Source organism: Sus scrofa, chromosome 3 (genome assembly GCF_000003025.6).
Source record: "Sus scrofa isolate TJ Tabasco breed Duroc chromosome 3, Sscrofa11.1, whole genome shotgun sequence".
Classification (NCBI taxonomy): domain Eukaryota; kingdom Metazoa; phylum Chordata; class Mammalia; order Artiodactyla; family Suidae; genus Sus; species Sus scrofa.
The window spans coordinates 18,052,679-18,069,535 of record NC_010445.4 but is presented as its reverse complement, the minus strand read 5'-3'; the positions used below and the strand labels follow the sequence as shown (position 1 = coordinate 18,069,535).

The 16,857-nt window shown below is 55.1% G+C and overlaps 2 protein-coding genes across 3 annotated transcripts in view; both read right to left on the bottom strand.

Annotated features, from left to right (window-relative positions):
* The window catches only part of MVP (major vault protein), a 24,622-nt gene extending 11,634 nt beyond the window's left edge, over positions 1 to 12,988 (bottom strand). Inside the window, exons 1-4 of one of the 2 annotated variants that reach the window (XM_021086425.1) lie at positions 12,183 to 12,854; positions 10,877 to 11,043; positions 5,179 to 5,325; positions 4,817 to 5,012 (exon numbers count right to left, since the gene is read on the bottom strand). In XM_021086425.1, the coding sequence (XP_020942084.1) occupies positions 4,817 to 5,012; positions 5,179 to 5,303 (321 nt within the window). In that variant the 5' untranslated portion in view covers positions 5,304 to 5,325; positions 10,877 to 11,043; positions 12,183 to 12,854. Of the gene's footprint in view, positions 1 to 4,816; positions 5,013 to 5,178; positions 5,326 to 10,876; positions 11,044 to 12,182 lie in introns of both variants that reach the window. The other variant, XM_021086424.1, reaches the window with a different exon arrangement.
* On the bottom strand, positions 12,616 to 16,857 carry PAGR1 (PAXIP1 associated glutamate rich protein 1). The gene is made up of 3 exons (XM_013987719.2): positions 15,900 to 16,857; positions 15,655 to 15,737; positions 12,616 to 13,035 (listed from the first exon to the last, which is right to left on the bottom strand). Exons 1-3 carry the CDS (start codon positions 16,379 to 16,381, stop codon positions 12,836 to 12,838), a joined length of 765 nt encoding a protein of 254 aa, XP_013843173.1. The 5' UTR covers positions 16,382 to 16,857; the 3' UTR covers positions 12,616 to 12,835.

Below are 16,857 nucleotides of genomic sequence, written 5' to 3'. Positions count from 1 at the left end.
ACAGTGGGGAGTTCCTGTCGTGGCTCAGGGGACATGAATCTGACTAGTATCCATGAGGACACAGGTTCCAACCCTGGCCTCGCTCAGTGGGTTAAGGAACTGGCGTTGCCATGAGCTGTGGCGTAGGTCTCAGACACAGCTCGGATCTAGCGTTGCTGTGGCTGTACTGTAGCCTGGGAACCTTCATATGCCCTTGGGGGCGGCCCTAGAAAGCAAAGATACCCAAAAACAAAACAAAAAAACCCATAAAGACAGTAAGAGCACAGATCAACGATGGATGTGGCTCTCTAGGAAGCATGAGGAGGTGGAACCTTTTAAGCATGCGGCTTTGTTTTCAAGGTTGCCTGATGGTCACAAGACAGCCCCTGTACTCCAGCCATCACGTCTCCTTCCATCAGGAAGAGGGACCTGGCAACAAGCAGCCAAACCTCTTAAGTTTGTACAGGAGCTCCCGTCATGGCGCAGTGGTTAACAAATCCAACCAGGAACCATGAGGTTGCGGGTTTGATCCCTGGCCTTGCTCAGTGGGTTAAGGAGCCGGCGTTGCCGTGAGCTGTGGGGTCGGTCCCAGATGCATCTTGGATCTGGTGTTGCTGTGGCTCTGGCGTAGGCCGGCAGCTGCAGCTCTGATTCAACCCCTAGCCTGGGAACCTCCATGTGCTGCGGGAGCGGCCCTAGAAAAGGCAAAAAGACAAACAAAAACATGTTTGTACAAATGTTTCTACAAATAAGATCTCCCTTGATCTTGGATCTGAGGGAAGCAGGAGAGCGAGGAAAGCGGCTCACAGAGGCTAAGGTACACGACCAAGGCCAACACAACTAGTAAGGAAGAGAATCAGGATTTGAACTTCAACCTTTCGTGAAGGCGACCCGCCGCTCCTTACTCCAACTAGAGCGGACCCAGGAGGAGAAGGTCATATAACTCCACTCCACCCACTGACCGCACCCTGGGTTGGAGAGAGGCAGAGCTGGAGGATTACTGCCGGGACAAGCCTTTCCCTGGACACCGCCCATGAGCGTGGCACTGGGCAGCTTGTGCTGGGGGCAGGACATCCCATCGTCGTGGGGTTTAAGTTCCAGTGGGTGATGACACACAATCGTAGACCATTGCCTCCGAGCACACTGTGGACCGTGTCGAGAGAGAGAGATTTCAGAGGTTCAGATGAAGAAGTTAGGAGAGGCTGTCAGAGGGTAGCAGTTGAACTGGGGCGCCAAGGAAAAGCTGGCTTTTGCTATCAAGGTGCTGATAGAGGAGGAGGAACAACCTGGAAAGAACATGCATTGCATCTACTCTATTGCATCACCTCCTGTCACACATCTACTCCATCACTTCTTGTCTGTCCAATGAGAATCCAGATGGGTTTTTGGTTTGGTCTTTTTGTCTTTTTTTTTTTTTTTTAGGGCCACACCTGCAGCATATGGAGGTTCTCAGGCTAGGGGTCAAATCAGAGCTGCAGCCACCGGCCTATGCCACAGCCACGCCAGATCTGAGCTGTGTCTGCGACCTACACCACACGGCAATGCCGGATCCTTAACCCCCTGAGCCAGGGAACTGTCCAGGTCCGTCTGTCTTTATCCCCGTGAGCGCCCTCCCTTAGCTACCAATGCCTCTCACCTGGATGAGAGGTCTTCCTAACTGGTCTCCTGGAAGGAGACAGATATGGCAGCAAGTTTGTCCCTCACGTTGGAAGAGGCTTCCAGCTCAAGTGACGAGGCAGCCAGGAGTATCACTAAGTGAGACTGGGAACATGGGAGAGCAGATTTGGGGGTGAAACGGCAAGGGTTAGGTTCGGATGCCCAGTATGAGGTGACTGCAGATATCCTGGAGGGGGCTGCCTCTAGGCAGCTGGGGGATTCACAGTCTGGAACTCCCAGCTAAGGTTCAGAGCTGGGAGGGTTCAATATGGATGAAGTGACCAAGGCTATGAAAAAAAGTGGCACACAGGATACTCAGGACAGAACCTGAAGGCAGAGAGGACAGGGGGGAGACTTAAAAAAAAAAAAAAAGAAAAAAGAAAAGTTCACGTGGTAGCTCAGTGGTTAACAAACCCGACCAGTATCCATGAGGATGTCGGTTTGATCCCTGGCCTCGCTCAGCGGGTTAAGGATCCAGCCTTGCTGTGAGCTGTGGTGTAGGTTGAAGATGTGGCTTGATTCCCAAGTTGCTGTGGCTGTGGTGTAGGCCGGCAGCTGCAACTCTGATTGGACCCCTCGCCTAGGAACCTCCATATGCTGCGGGTGTGGCCCTAAAAAGACACAAGAAGAAAAAAAAAATCTTAAAAGATAGAACGATGCATCTGGCGGGGTCTGCCGATGGAGGGGAACTTTCCAGAGGCCCCACAGGTAAAAAGGAGATATGCGTAGGTATTAAAGTAAAGGAAGGACCTAGATCCTTCCAGGTGGCCTCGATTTCTAAGTAAGGTGGCCAAGCTGTCAGAGAGTGAGGGGACAGAACATAGGAAGAGAATGGAGAATCTAAGTATCAAGAGCCATATGGGGAAGGGTGGGTAGGGGGAGCTGGTTGGGAAGAAGAGAAGGAATGAGCAGGACTTCAGTTGGAATGAGCCACTTAATCCACCAGCTCCTTGTAATACTGTTGCAGTGGATCTGCCCACATGGCTAGGACCCCCTCCCCCCCCCCCCCGGGTATGAGGACAGCCAGGGCAGGTGGAGGTGGCACGGATCCAGGCCTGGGCATGGGTCCAGTGCACGAAGAGCATGTGCTAAAGTGACAAGGTTCAGCTGGGCTGGGGAGGGACCAGGAAGAGAATCTGAGGGCTGGGAGAGGAAACGGGCTTCCAAGGCCTTGCAGAAAGGCTAGGAAAGCGAGACGCATGGGAAGGGTGGCGCCGGGGTTTAATCTTGGAGGAGCGGCAGGTGGGGGCAGAACTGACCAAGTCCCGAGTGGACAGAGCACTGGGCGGAGTGGAAGCAGAAGAGGAGAGAGAGTCAGCTGAGGTGAAGAGAGCCAAGGTGTCAGATTTCCCGCTGTGGCTCAGTGGGTTAAGAACCGGACCAGTATCCATGAGGATGCGGGTTCGATCCCTGGCCTCGCTCAGTGGGTTAAGGATCTGGCGTTGTTGTGAGCTGTGGTGTAGGTCGCAGATGCAGCTTGGATCTGATGTGGCTGTGGCTGTGGCATAGGCTGGCAGCTGCCACTCTGATTCGACTCCTAACCTGGAAAATTCCATAGGACATGGGAGGGGCTCTAAAAAGACCAAAAAAAGAAAAAGAGCTAAGATGTTGACAGGGTCATGACAGCGACACTCCTGAGGCTCCTGGGACAGTGGGGGAAGGCAGGCTCAAGCCAGGTGCCACCTCAGGAAAGGGAGAGGAAGTGGTACAGGTAGAGGCCAGTGCCTTGAAGGAGGGTGAGGGCCCACTTTCTGATAGAAGAGGAAGATCTCAGTGGCACGGGGCTCGGAGAAAGGGAAGGCCCTGCGCTCCTGGCCTGGAGCACCCGGGACCTGGGAATGAGCTGCTGTCCGATGGGGCTGCCGGGGAAGCAAAGGTCGAAGAGGCAGGAATAGGGACCACTTTCTCTCCACCCTAGGGAGCTTTTTTCTTTTTTTTCTTTTTTCCTTTTTCTTTTTCTTAGGGCCACCATAGCAACACCAGATTTGAGCCACATCTCTGACCTATGCCCCAGCTCATGGCAACGCTGGATCCTTAACCCACTGAGTGGGGCCAGGGATCGAACCCATGTCCTCATGCATGGATACTCATCGGGTTCCTTACCACTGTGCCACAAGGGGAACTCAGGGAGCTTTTAAACGGTGGTGGCTGACCAACCCCCACCGCATCCCCCACCCCAGGGGGGATTTGGTTTGTCTAAGGTGGAACCTGGACAGGGCGGTTTCACTTGCCGTGGTTTGAGACCTCCCCACAAGTTGCAAGAAGAGGACAAAGAATTCCCCTCCACCCTTCACTCGGACTCCTTAAGGGTCACCATCCTCATCATCTGAGTCACTTGCCACCTCCTCGCATATTTTCCCCAAGGTGCCTGCATCAGAGCGGCCGGGAACGCCTCCCAGCCCCCCGGGGTCATGCTATTCTGCGGGACCCAGACTGAAAGGGTATAAAAGAGCAAGGAAGACAGAGTTCCCGTCCTGGCTCACTAATATCCGTGAGACTCAGGTTCGATCCCTGGCCTCGCTCAGTGGGTTAAGGATCCAGCATGGTTGTGCTTACTCTTGGCAGATCTGGTAGGTTGCAGACATGGCTCAGATTCCACGTGTTGTGGCTGTGGCACAGGCTGGCGGCTGCAGCTCTGATTTAACACCTAGCCTGAAAATTTCCATATGTCGCAGGTACAGCCCTAAAAAGACCAAGGTGGGGGGGGAACCAGCAAGGAGGTGAAAGAAGGAGAATGTTCTGGAAATGGAGGTGGGGTGTCCTCTTCCTCAGATCCAGGACCTAAGGACCGCGTGGATGAGGGCATCTGAGCCTGGGCCTCACCTGCTCCACCATTGCTACCACCACCCACCAGTGTCTGGCACTGTTTGAGGGAATGAAATGCTTACTCTTGGCAGAAGTCACTTAGTGCCAGACAGGCAGGGAGCTTCAGGCAGGTTGGGGAGCCTGGAAGATTAGGTGGCGGGATGGGTTGACAAGAGAGGCTTGTCTGGGCATGTGCAGGGGTGAGGGGGGATGCGGTTTGGGGAGTGTGAGAGGAGGGCCATCCAGTCGATTCTGCCCCCAGTGAGAACCAGCCAACATCACCCCCTGATCCCACACCACCCCAGAAAGTAGTGCTGAGCCCTGGGACAAGGTGGCAGGACAGGCAGAGTGGGTGTCGGGGAGGCGAGCCAGGTACCTTTTCCAGCACCTCCCCTGGGTACAGGGGGAAAGGGTCCTGGGCCAGCCGGATCTCCAGGTCAGCGTGGCGGAGCCGTACTTGCCCTGTGACGTCACACTGCACAGAGCCCTGGGCGTCCCGGGACACCGGGTTGGCCACGGTGCAGTAGTGGCGTGGGGGGATAGTCACCATGCGCACGGGGGCAAACAGGATCCTGTTGGATGGTAGGAAGCAGTGTGAGGACCCAAAGGAAGCAGCGAATGGGAGAGCAAGCTCCCTGTCACAAAAGCCAGGGCCAGTCCTGCTTAGGACCAGGAAGGAGGCGACGGATGATCATGGCAGACCCCCAGGCGTCCCCGCAGCCCAGTCCCAACACCAACCTCTCATTGTCCTGCCGGATGTAAGTCTTCGGTCCAACCTCCACGCGGGACACGTTGCTGTTCTGGTCCAGCACGTGGATGTAGTGGTACGGTGGGATGCGGATGATGGACTCTTCAGTTGCCATGGTGACTCCTGAGCTCACCTGTCTGTCTCCCCATAGAGAGGTGGGGAGAAAACAAGAGATGAATACAGGAGGCTTGGGATGAGGCTGGCGTGCTGACTGGCTGGGGCTAGGGGAACGGGCCCTTCCTCCTCCAGCTCAGATGATCCGTCCTTCTTCACTGTTCCCGCTCCCACCTCCTCCATTCGTCCCACCCAGGGCACCACAGCCCCTCCAGACCTCATCCCCGCCAAGAGATGCTTGACGCGGTTAACCACAGAGGCCCAGTCTTCTCGGCCAGCTCCTTCCCCTCACTCCCATGCATCTGACTTCGCCCAAGCTTCCTGCAGCACTGGAAGGGGCTTTAGATCCAAACTTTCCCAACCTCCAACCTTATAGTGTGGGAGTCAGAGGCGCGCTGAGCTGGGAGAAGTGGCCAGCCTCTGGTAGGGTGGTGCTGGGGGTCTCCCCCAGCCTGGTGGGGAGCAGAGGCCCTGAGCAGCTCCCTGGTTCCTCCAGGGGCAGGTGCCTTTATTTCAGGGGCTCCTGAGGGTCCCAGCTGCGTGCAGACATTAGCCCACAGCCCAAGAATATGTGCATGACCTTTGCCTGCAGCCCTCCCTCGGGCTTTAAGCAACCCTGAGATGAACTGTTCAGACATGACCACCTCTCAAGGAAGGAATCCCTGATGGAATGGATGCTCCCATAGACTCCACCAGATTAGAAACACCCATGTATTCTCATCCTTTCCTCCCCAGTTCTCTCTGATCTGTGGCCACTCGTGACTCCCCGCTCTCATGGGTAGGGAGGAAGGGAGTCAGTGAGGATTGCCTTCCATCCACCACCATCCTACCTGCTTCTGAATCCTGGGGGTTGGGGGGGGGTTGTTACATCCAGTGCTTGGCCGGTTTGGGAATGTCACATCACCCATCTAAACCCCATCCCTGCCTCCAGGACGCCTTGAACTTTGGGCATGTCCTCCGGAGTCGCACAAGTTTACTAGGCACCTCAAAGCCTTGCCCTCTGAGGCTCTGGTCCAACAGTTTTGAAACCACTACCAGAAAGGAGTGGTACCTCACCTACTCCACCATTCATCCAGCTTCCAACCTGGGTGAGAAGTGGGAAGTGAGGAGGAGGGGGCGGGGTTGTGGCCTGGCACAGGAAGGAAAGACAGGAGCCCCAAAAGGCCAAAACCAGGGCAAGGCCCAAGAGTTTGATTTGATCTGCACAATCTGTAAAATTTCTTTGGTTTAGAAATTGTGAGTTTTCATAAACTCCCAATTCTTGCTCCTCCTGAAGAATGAGGAGCCAGGCCCTGCATCTCCACGCGGCCAAGTGGCCAGAGGCAAGTGGCAGCTGTGCCCTTTAGATGGGACACAAGCTTTCCTGCTGAATTAACCACAGTCCCCACCACTCCCTGTTGTCTTACACCTGGGCCACTGTTCTTACATCACCTGTGTGGCTCCTGTTTAAAACCTCCGAACTCATCCGATAGAGCTTTCTACAGTGACAGACCTACTTTTAATCTGTGCTGCCTCTGGACTGGACCACACGCAGCTCCTGAGCTCTGGAAACATGGCCAGTGTGACTGAGGAAGGAAGTTTAATTTACATCATCCGATGTGGATGGTTGAGCCCATGTTAGACAGTGTACAACTAAGGAGCTGAGTCGCAGGTAGGGACAAGGAGTCATTCAAGACCATACAGCAAGGCAGTGGTACCATCTGGACAAGAATCCTGATGGAACTGCTGGGCCCGACTCCAGCGGCAGCACGGTGCAATGATTAGGGCCACGGAGCCAGCCAGGGGGCCTGAGCTCACTGACACTTCTGACTTGCTGCTTCCCTGCCTTGTATGGTTTCCTAATGTCTTCCCTCGTTTTGAGAGAGGTTACAGGGTTTTTTTTTTTTTGGTTTTTGTTTTTCGTCTTTTGCCATTTTCTTGGGCTGCTCGTACGGCATATGGAGGTTCCCAGGCGAGGGGTCCAATCAGAGCTGTAGCCGCCGGCCGACGCCAGCCACAGCAACGCGGGATCCGAGCCGCGTCTGCGACCTACACCACAGCTCACGGCAACGCCGGATCCTTCACCCACTGAGCGAGTCCAGGGATTGAACCTGCAACCTCATGTTCCTAGTCAGATTCGTTAACCACTGAGCTATGATGGGAACGCCAAGAGAGGTTACAGTTTTGATCTGTTTTCTCGGTACACTTTCCACATCGGAGGGATATTATCCTGCTCCTCATTTTCTTGCAACTTGGCATGGGGTTTGACTGGCTGCTTTTCTGTTGCCTGTTGCTGAAGTTACTGTCCCTGAACTTTCCTAAACATCAGAGCGCCCTCTTCTGTTGATTTCAGGTAGTGTTTGAAAATCCAAGGGGTGGGATTTCTCCTCTCCTGGCTCTGCTCTGCTCCCACTCCCTGGGACAGGGCCCCCAACAAGAGCCCCCGGGGGCCAGGACAGTTAGGATCTTGGTTCTAACCCTTATTGGATAGGTGATCTTAGACAAGTCCCCTGCCTTTCTATGCCCATTTCCGGGTCTATAATCTAGGGGTGGATAAGGCATCCAGAGAAACAAGGACTGAGTTAATCAACAGGCTTGGAACAGAGCCTGGCTCTCAGCAGTGTGTGTGGCTCGCAGTCAAGGCCCAGCTTCCCTATCCCATTGGAGGACGTGACCTAACACCAGAGGCTCAAGATCCCACCTGGCATCTCAGCCTTAACCCTGACTTGTTTACCAATCAGGAAAGTGGCCAGTGTTGGGTCAGCTGCGGGGCTAGAATAGCAAAGGGGCCTCTGACAGCCAAGTGCAGCCTCTTCCTGGTTCTCTACGGAGTGGGAGCCTGGCCAGAAAGCCAGATGGGGGGGAGAGGAAGAGCTAGGGCTGCAGACGGAGGTGTGGACAGGGCTCTGTGAGGCCCCGCAGGGAAGATTTGAACTCTAGAAGGCCCCACGAGGCTGGGAGGCAGGCTCAGCGGACGGCCTCCAATTGCTCTTTGGGATGATCCCTCGCCCCCTGTAGCTGAGGCCGCTTGACCATCTGTCACCCCAGCTGGGCCCAGTCAGGGGGCCCGAGAGCCTCGCCCAGCTCCGTGACTCAGCTGAGACTCATCCTTAACGATCAGGCTGGGCTCTTGCCACATTCTGAGGCCAAGCCCTGGGCAACTACCCTTGTTTCCGTAGCTGCCAGGACCCTGTCTTACCTCCCTGACCCCCCACCCACCCAGCCCTACAGCTGTGCCTGCCACCCACGTTCACCCAGGAGTAGGCCTTTTGCCTTTTTAATCTCGCCATCCCCGAAGTGAGCCTCATGAGAGGGCCTCTCAGAGGATCCAGGGAAATCACCTGACTCAGGCAGCATGTTCACGACAAGTCACAGATTTAGACTTCTGTGGTTCATCAGATGACGCCTACAGTTAGAGCATGTGGTTTCCGATATACCAGGGCCCATAAAAGACAGTGATTAAGGATTCCGTTGACCTCTGGAAGGCCCAGCTCTGAGTTTGGCCCCCACTCCCTAAATTCACCGAGGCCTCCCCTCAGCATCTGCTTCTGAGATCTGCCCCCTAGTCTGCTCTCTGGGTTCGCGTCCAGCCTTCACAGATCCCATTGGCTGTCATGGATCATGAGGCTCCGGCGAGAACCAACTCTCTTTCAACTTTCACCCAACATCTCAGAGACCAGTGGCTCCCCTGCTGCAGCCCACACACAAAGGAGGGAGGGGCGAACGGTCTGATGAACAGAAAACAAAACTGCCAGTGGAAGGAGAATAGTTAAGAGGCAACTCTGGACTTGTTTGGGCTCAAAAGTAAACATGCTACAGAAAAATGAAACAAATGAGTCCTAAGTCATTCCAGAGCAGAGGGTCTCAGGGTCAGTAGGAGGGGTGGACATGGTGAATCTTAAACAGCAGATGCCCATGGGACCAGCCGCACCCTGTCTTGGCCTGCAGTGAAGAGGGGTCCGAATATTGCCTGGAAGCTTGTTAATAACACAGAATCTTGGGATCCTGGAATCCTAGAATCCTCTCCAGCCCTGAGAAGCTCCCCCAACCCCGAGCTGCTGACTCAGTTAGCATTTTAACTAGAGCCCCAACAATTTGGGCTTAAGATATAAGCAGCTCTGGTCTAAAATAGCCTCTCCACTCTGGCTTACATTGGAATCACCTGGAGATCTTTTCAAACCACCCATCTCTGGGGATTGATTTAATTGGTCTGGGGTGGGGTTCAGACACCACTATATTTCAAAGCGAGCTCCTAGGGACTCCAATACAGAGCAAGGGCAGAGCGCCGCCGCTGCCCACACCATCGTGGGCCACTTGGGTTAGGGTTAGGGTTAGCCTTACGCTCCTAGAACGAAATGGAAATACAAGTGATTGTTTCCTGGGGTCAACGAGGTTAGAAACTGGAGCAGGTCTAATGCACGGGAGGGAGGGGCTCAACAAAGCGTGGCTGGGAGGTGGGAGATGGAAGATGAACTCGGATGGCAGCCTGTCCTCAAAAGCAGAGAGGTTCAAGTATTATCTCCTCTAGCTCCTCGCCCCCAGGTCCAAGTAGCCCTCGGCCAACACAGGTCCCCTTGTCCCAAGCCCTGGGCTCTCGGTCCAGGCAGGTCTGAAGTTGGAAGCGAAGCTGGGGACAGTCTTGGCACCATCACCTCTCTCAAGTTTAGGTTTGAGAAAATGCACAGGAAACTGGGCACAAACAGGACCTTATCTTCGCCCTTTCCCTTCATTGATCTGAGACATTCTAGGCTTTGTTTAGAGGATGACAGAGTCACACTTACTTACTCAGGGACAGCAGAGGGGCCATTTTCACCTGAGAGCTTCTCAATTTAGGGCAAATATTTCCTGCTGTGGGAGATCAGGGCGAAAATTCCCAAGAATGTCTCACATAAATCACTACTTTCAGGGACAAAGTTTTAGGCACTTCCTAGGAAAATCTCTCAACTCCAGTCCAACCGGGTGACTTTGCAGGAACAGCAGCTTATTCTGGAAACAGAAAAGCTCTGCCAGCTCAGTCTACCTCTGGTCCTATTTCTTTTTTTTTTTTTTTTTTCGCTTTTTAGGGCTGCTCCCTTGGCACATGGAGGCTCTCAGGCTGGGGGTGGAATCAGAGCTGCAGCTGCCAGCCTACACCACAGCCACAGCAACACCGGATCTGAGCCTTGTCTGCAACCTCCACCACAGCTCACGGCAACGTCAGATCCTTAACCCACTGAACGGGGCCAGGGATTGAACCCGCATCCTCATGGATCCTAGATGGGCTCATTAACCGCTGGGCCACAAAGGGAATTCCTTTCTGGGCCTATGTCTAGCCTGCCTCCCAGATGCTTCCAATTAATGCCAGTCATTGAAGGCGAGGATTGGCTAGATTGGAAATGACCCAGGAACCAGGCTTCAGAACCCCCTGATCCAGATCAATGTTTTCTACAATCACCCAATCACAGGACTCAGCTGGGAGTATTGCTTCCCAGCAGGCCTCACTTCAAACCCACTGGGCTAAGGCTTCCAGGAGAGAGACTCCAGAATTTCTATCTTTGGCAAGTGCCCCCCAAATAACGGCTCTCACTTATTGAGAACTTAATCTGTGCCACTCACCATATTAAATGCTTTTTTTTTTTGGCTGCGCCCGGGGCATGTGGAAGTTCCTGGGCCAGGGATTGAACCAGCGAGACAGCTATAACCAGAGCCGGATCCTTAACCTGGCGAGGCACTAGGGAATTCCCAAATGCTTTTAATTGGCTTGTTTAATCCTCGGCAAGGACCTAGAAATTAAGGCACTTGCTCAGGATCACACAACGATCAAGGAGGGAGCCAGAATTCCACCCGAGGAAGTAGCATGGCTTCTCAGGCAGACATAAATGTGGCTAAGATTCTGACAAGGACCTGGGTGGAGCTGGGAGGTCTCCAGGCGACAGTGCCAGTGCAGATCAAAGGTGAGCCTTCTCTGCAACCTGGGAGGGCAGCACCCAACAAGGAGGCCTGGGTTACTTTAGGGCCCTCTGGCCTCTGGGCCAGCCATTCCCAGGGGCTGTCCTGCCTGCTCATGGCTTTAGAGAGCTGCCCTGGCCAGAGAGCCTCACCTCCGGGGAGGGTGGTGGGTGTACTAGGTGCCAAGGGTGGAGACAGGCAAAAGTTTCTAGGAGTCACCTGGCACCCTTTGCGACACCCCCCCCCATAAATTCTAAGGGCCCACCCAAACAGGAAGAGAAAACGGGGCACCTGCCTCAACTACCATCCCCCAACGCTCCATGCTTCTGAGGTCTCCAGAGTCACTGGGCTGGCAGGTCCAAAAGAGCTGCCTGTTTTCACTTCCCTGTCCCGAAGAGGAAAAAGCACCTTCCTCATCTATGCCTTCTAGAAATCAAGCCTATCTGAAGATTACTCTGCCGACGACCTCTCAAATGAACTGCAAGGCCCGCCGTGCGCAGAGCCGAGGGGGGTAGTGGTGGAAACCTCAGCGTTTGCAGGGTTGAGGAACCTCCACGGGGGGCGCGTTCTAAGAGCTCAAGGGGAGCGACCAGAGCCCAGGTCCCCAGGGGGAGGGAAAAGATGAGGACAGCAGGGACCAGTCTCAGTCCAGGAGGGGGTGTGAACGGACCCGTGAAGCTTCCCCTGCCCCTACTGCGGATGTGGGAGCTCAAAGTCCGAGAGGCCTGAGATGGGGTTTGGCGAGGGGTCAGATGAGTTGCCTTTTGCCTTCAGAAGCCCGAAAAAACAAGGCCAGCGGTATCTCCCAAGGCCAAGCCTCCACCCACCTTCTCCCGGCTCTAGTTCTAAAGCCACCTGCCCCAGCCCACGCGAGTCGGCGAAGGCAGGACAGAGCTAGGGAGAGGTCTTGGGGGTGGGGGACAAGGGCCCGCCAGCTGGTTTGGGGCTTTGGGAGCCAGGACGGAGTACTTACATCCAGAAGTGTGGCTGGCTGCAGCTGACGCCTCAGCTCGGAGAGGGAGCCGCCTTCACCCAGCCCTAGGGATCACTTCCCGGCAGGGCAGGCCAGGCGCAGGGGTGGGGCTTGGGCATTTAAAGGGCCCTTGCAGCTGGTTCTCGTTGAGTTTTTTGGGTTTGTTTCTCTCCTGTGGGAGGCTTTCACTGCAGCTGAAGGCACTGCAGCTCATTCAGTGCTCAGGAATGCCCGCCTCAGAGCCAGCTGGCAGCGCTGGAATGAAACTAGGAGGGGGTCCAAGGCCTAGGGCGGCGGCGGGGGGGGGGGGGGGTGGTGCTGAGTTGGCTTCTCCCCCCTCTGGCTGGCATTTCCCATCAGGGTGGGTCCGACTCTGCCTCTCCAGGCCTGCGTGTGCTCCAGCGGCAGTACCTCCTCTAAAGAGAAGATAACCTGCTACTTTTCTTTTTTTATTTTAGATTCAGAAAATTCAGCCCAGGTGTCCAAACAACGGTTCCATAGAAAACACACACACACATACACATGTCCTCTTTCTGGTAAGGTGCTGTGTTGGGAGTTCGCAGGGTCTCTGCTCCTCCCAGGTGCCCCAGCGCCCCCGGGGTAGGGAGGGAGGGCCAGCAGGTCAGGACTCTGCACCCTAAAGGCAGAGGCGCTCAGTACTTGCGCTGCCTGGGGAAGAGGCTACTTCCCGAGGCCCGGAGCGCGGGGCTGGGGGGGCTGGCGTCCTCTGCGTCCAGGCTGAAGAGGTCCCTGCCGGTCCGGAGGATCTGCTCCTCCAGCTTCTTGTGCCGCTTCATGTCCGAGAGGACCTTGTCCAGGCGGGCCTCCCGTTTCTGGCTCCGGGCTGAGCTTCCTGCAGAAGGGGAAGGAGAGAAATGTGGGCGCGACTGAGGTTCTGTGCCCCGGACCTTCCTGGGATCTTATGACTCACTTGAGGAGCTCGGGAAACAGAGCGACTTCTAGGCCTGTCCTGGAGGGGCTGTGGTGTAGGGCTGGGGCCTCAGATGGGGTGGGCCGTGAAGGCTGGACGTATGAGAAGGGGCAGGTAATGTGAAGACCTAGGAAGAGCAGCCCAGGCAGGCACCAGCAAGTGCAAAAGCCCCAGGGCAGGAACGGGGAGGTCTGCTCAAGGGCAAATGCAGAACTGGGGGAGACAGGAAAGATGAGGCCCAAGAAATGACTCACAGATCACGATAAGGGGTACGGATCTCTTTGTTTAAATGGAAGCCTTGGTGGGGGCACAGTGTGTGTGTTGGATTCTCTTTGTTTAAATTGTTTTAGGGCCGCACCCACGGTATATGGCGGTTCCCAGGCGAGGGGTCGAATCAGAGCTGTAGCTGCCGGCCGACACCACAGCCTTGGCAATGCTGGGATCCTTAGCAAAGCCAGGGATGGAAACTGTGTCCTCATGGATGAGAGTTGGGTTCATTAACCACTGAGCAACGATGGGAACTCCTGGATTCTCATTTTGATAAGCTCTTACACCCCAGCAATAAAATCCTTTGGAAGACTTTTTTTTTTTTTTGCTTTTTACCGCTGCACGTGCAGGACATGGAAGTTCCCAAGCTAGGGGTTGAAAGCTACAGCTGCCAGCCTATACCACAGCCACAGCCATTCGGGATCCAAGCCACATCTGCGACCTACACCACAGCTCACAACAACATCGGATCCTTAACCAACTGCGCAAGACCAGGGATCACACCCGCATCCTCGTGGATACTAGTTGGGTTCATTTCCGATGAGCCACAATGGGAACTCCTTTTTTTTTTAACGGCCGCAGCCATGGCACATGGAAGTTCAGGGACTGAATCCAAACCACAGCTGAGGCTACGCCCGATCCTTTAACCCAGAGCACCAGGCCCAGGATTGAACCCGTCCCTCTCCAGTGAACCAAGTCACTGCAATCAGATTCTTAATCCACTGCACCAAGCAGGAACTCCTCCTTCGGAGAATTTAAAACAGAATTGGGAGTTCCTGTCGTGGCACAGCAGCAACAAATCCTACTAGGAACCATGAGGTTGCAGGTTCGATCCCTGGCCTTGCTCAGTGGGTTAAGGATCCAGTGTTGCCGTGAGCTGTGGTGTAGGTCGCAGATGTGGCCGGATCACGTGTTGCTGTGGTGTAGGCCAGGGGCTGCAGCTCCAATTGGACCGCTAGCCTGGAAACCTCCATTTGCCACACTTGAGGCCCTAAAAATAAAATAATAATAATTTAAAAAAATTTAAAACAGATTTGAGCTGACTTATGTTTTGAAAGAGAGACGGCTTGGATCAGGGTGTCACATTAAAGACAGAGACTAGTAGCTGAATTTGGAAATGTGGAGGCAGACCTAACAAGACTTGCTGCTGGTTTGAATGTTGACATAAAAGAAAGAGAAATCGGGAGTTCCCGTCGTGGCGCAGTGGTTAACAAATCCGACTAGGAACCATGAGGTTGCGGGTTCAATCCCTGCCCTTGCTCAGCGGGTTAACGATCCGGCGTTGCCGTGAGCTGTGGTGTAGGTTGCAGGCGCGGCTCGGATCCCGCGTTGCTGTGGCTCTGGCATAGGCTGGCGGCTACAGCTCCCATTAGACCCCTAGCCTGGGACCCTCCATATGCCGCGGGAGCGGCCCAAGAAATAACAACAATAACAACAACAACAACAACAAAAAAAGACAAAAGACAAAAAAAAAAAAAAAAAAAGAAAGAAAGAGAAATCAAGAATGGCTCTGAGAGGAGTTCCCGTCTTGGCTCAGAGGTTAACGAACCTGACTAGTATCCATGAGGATTCGGGTTCGATCCCTGGCCCCACTCAGTGGGCTAAGGATCCGGTGTTGCCATGAGCCGTGGTGTAGGTCCCAGATGTGGCTTAGATCTCATGTTGCTGTGGCTGTGGTGTAGGCCAGCAGCTATAGCTCTGATTTGACCCCTAGCCTGGGAACCTCCATATGCCGCAGATGCAGCCCTAAACACACACACACACAAGAGAGAGAGAGAGAATGGCTCTGACGGTAAACTCTAGGCATGGGAAGCTAGGTCAGATTAGGAGGTGTACGCAGTAGCATAGGGATGTGGAGCTAGATAATGACCAAGAAGACTCGGACTTCTGGGATGGGGGTGGGGGGGAAATGAGACCAAAGGAATGGGAAATATGATAGAATTACCTGTGATAATCTTTTAAAAGAAAATTGGGTACCACCTAGACTGGAAGGATGGCAACCACTGAGTGCACGCTCTCCCCTGAAGCTGTGATTTGTGTAGCTACCAAGGAACCAAGCAGAGACCTTTTTTTTTTTTTTTTTTTTGACCACACCCATGGAATGTGGAAGTTCCCAGGCCAAGGTTCGAACCTGTGCCAAAGCAGTGACAATGCTGGGTCCTTTGCCACTAAGCCATCAGAGAACGCCTCAAAGACCTCTTTCAGGGAGTCCCTTTCGGAGTAAGTGGGAACAGAGGCCCCCCCGCGCCCCCCATTCTCCACTCTTGTCTGTACCTGGGGTGCGCCTCCGGTCAATCAGGGAGTCCTTTGGTGTCATTGGCTCATCATCAAAATCAAATTCTGTGGGCATGTGCGGCCTGGGACAGGTGGAGAGAGAGAGGAGGGTGAGGGAGATCCTTCCAAACCTCCACTGGTGCTTCTCCCGGGCCTTCGGGCTCTTCCCCTCCCTCTAACTTCCCATGCTCCTGGGTCCCACCTCCCTCCCTATTTCCTCCTGGCATCAAGGAAGCAATCCTCACTTTTCCTCTTCCTCCTCTTTGGCCTCGGGTTCCTCATCAGATCTTTCCTCTTCACTCTGGGCCTCAGGCGTAGGTGGTCGGCGGGGCAGGATCTCTGCCTGAAGCTCCAGGGTACCGTGGGCAGCCAGCAGTTCATAGAGCCGTTGGATTTCGGAGGGAGGTGGCATCCAGGGCTGCCCATCCTCAGGCAGCTCCACCTCTTCATCGCTGCAGGGCACGCACCAGTCCTCGGAGTCTCCCTGGGCGGGCTCTTCCCCCTCAGTGCTGGGGGCTTCTCCCTGCACTTCCTCGGCCCTGGACCCCTCATGTTCGGCCTCCTCCCGGCCTCCTTCCCCCTCTTCCTCGGCTTTATCGGCCGAAGCAGAGGGGCCTCCGGTGTCCTCCACGGCCAGAGCCTGGAGGCCGGAGGTCACTTCCCCTTCTTCAGACAGAGGCGCCGCCGCGGTGGCTGCCGTGTCTCCATGACCCCGGACAAGGGACATAAGCCACTAGGGAAGGGGCCCAGCGATGCCAGGAGATGCAGGAGTACCAAGCCGGGGATTCCCCCCGCGCCCCCTCCCTCCCTCCACTCCCTCCCAAAAAAAGGGATCACCCCGGGGTTCGGGGACTGTTTCGCTAACCAATCAGGCTCCAACAGCGGTCTCGCGACCAGACCACCGGTTCCCAGGAGGGGGCGCTCAGTCCCCTCCAAGGACCCCGCCCCCCACAGATCGAGATCCGGTACTCCGAGGTTTCCAGCGAGCGGCAGAAACCACTTTCCGGGCCGGAGACGGGCGGACCCGCTCTTCTCGCCTCCGCACTACGCCGCTCTACACCTGGATGCGGCGTCCTCTCCCCACACCTCGAAGGTCCCCCACCTCAGCGGCCGTACGCACCTGGAGCTAAGACCCGCCTCCCGGGCCGCGCAGGGTCAAAGTACGCAGGCGCACAGATACGGCGCGGGAGGCTCCGCTTTAGT

What these genes read in the sequence shown, in the direction of transcription:
- PAGR1 (XM_013987719.2), bottom strand. Translation starts at nt 16,381, where the DNA reads ATGTCCCTTGTCCGGGGTCATGGAGACACGGCAGCCACCGCGGCGGCG. An exon ending in AAAGAGGAGGAAGAGGAAAA is followed by an intron (nt 15,738 to 15,899) that starts GTGAGGATTGCT and finishes CACCTGTCCCAG; the next exon opens with GCCGCACATGCCCACAGAAT. An exon ending in TGACCGGAGGCGCACCCCAG is followed by an intron (nt 13,036 to 15,654) that starts GTACAGACAAGA and finishes CCCCTTCTGCAG; the next exon opens with GAAGCTCAGCCCGGAGCCAG.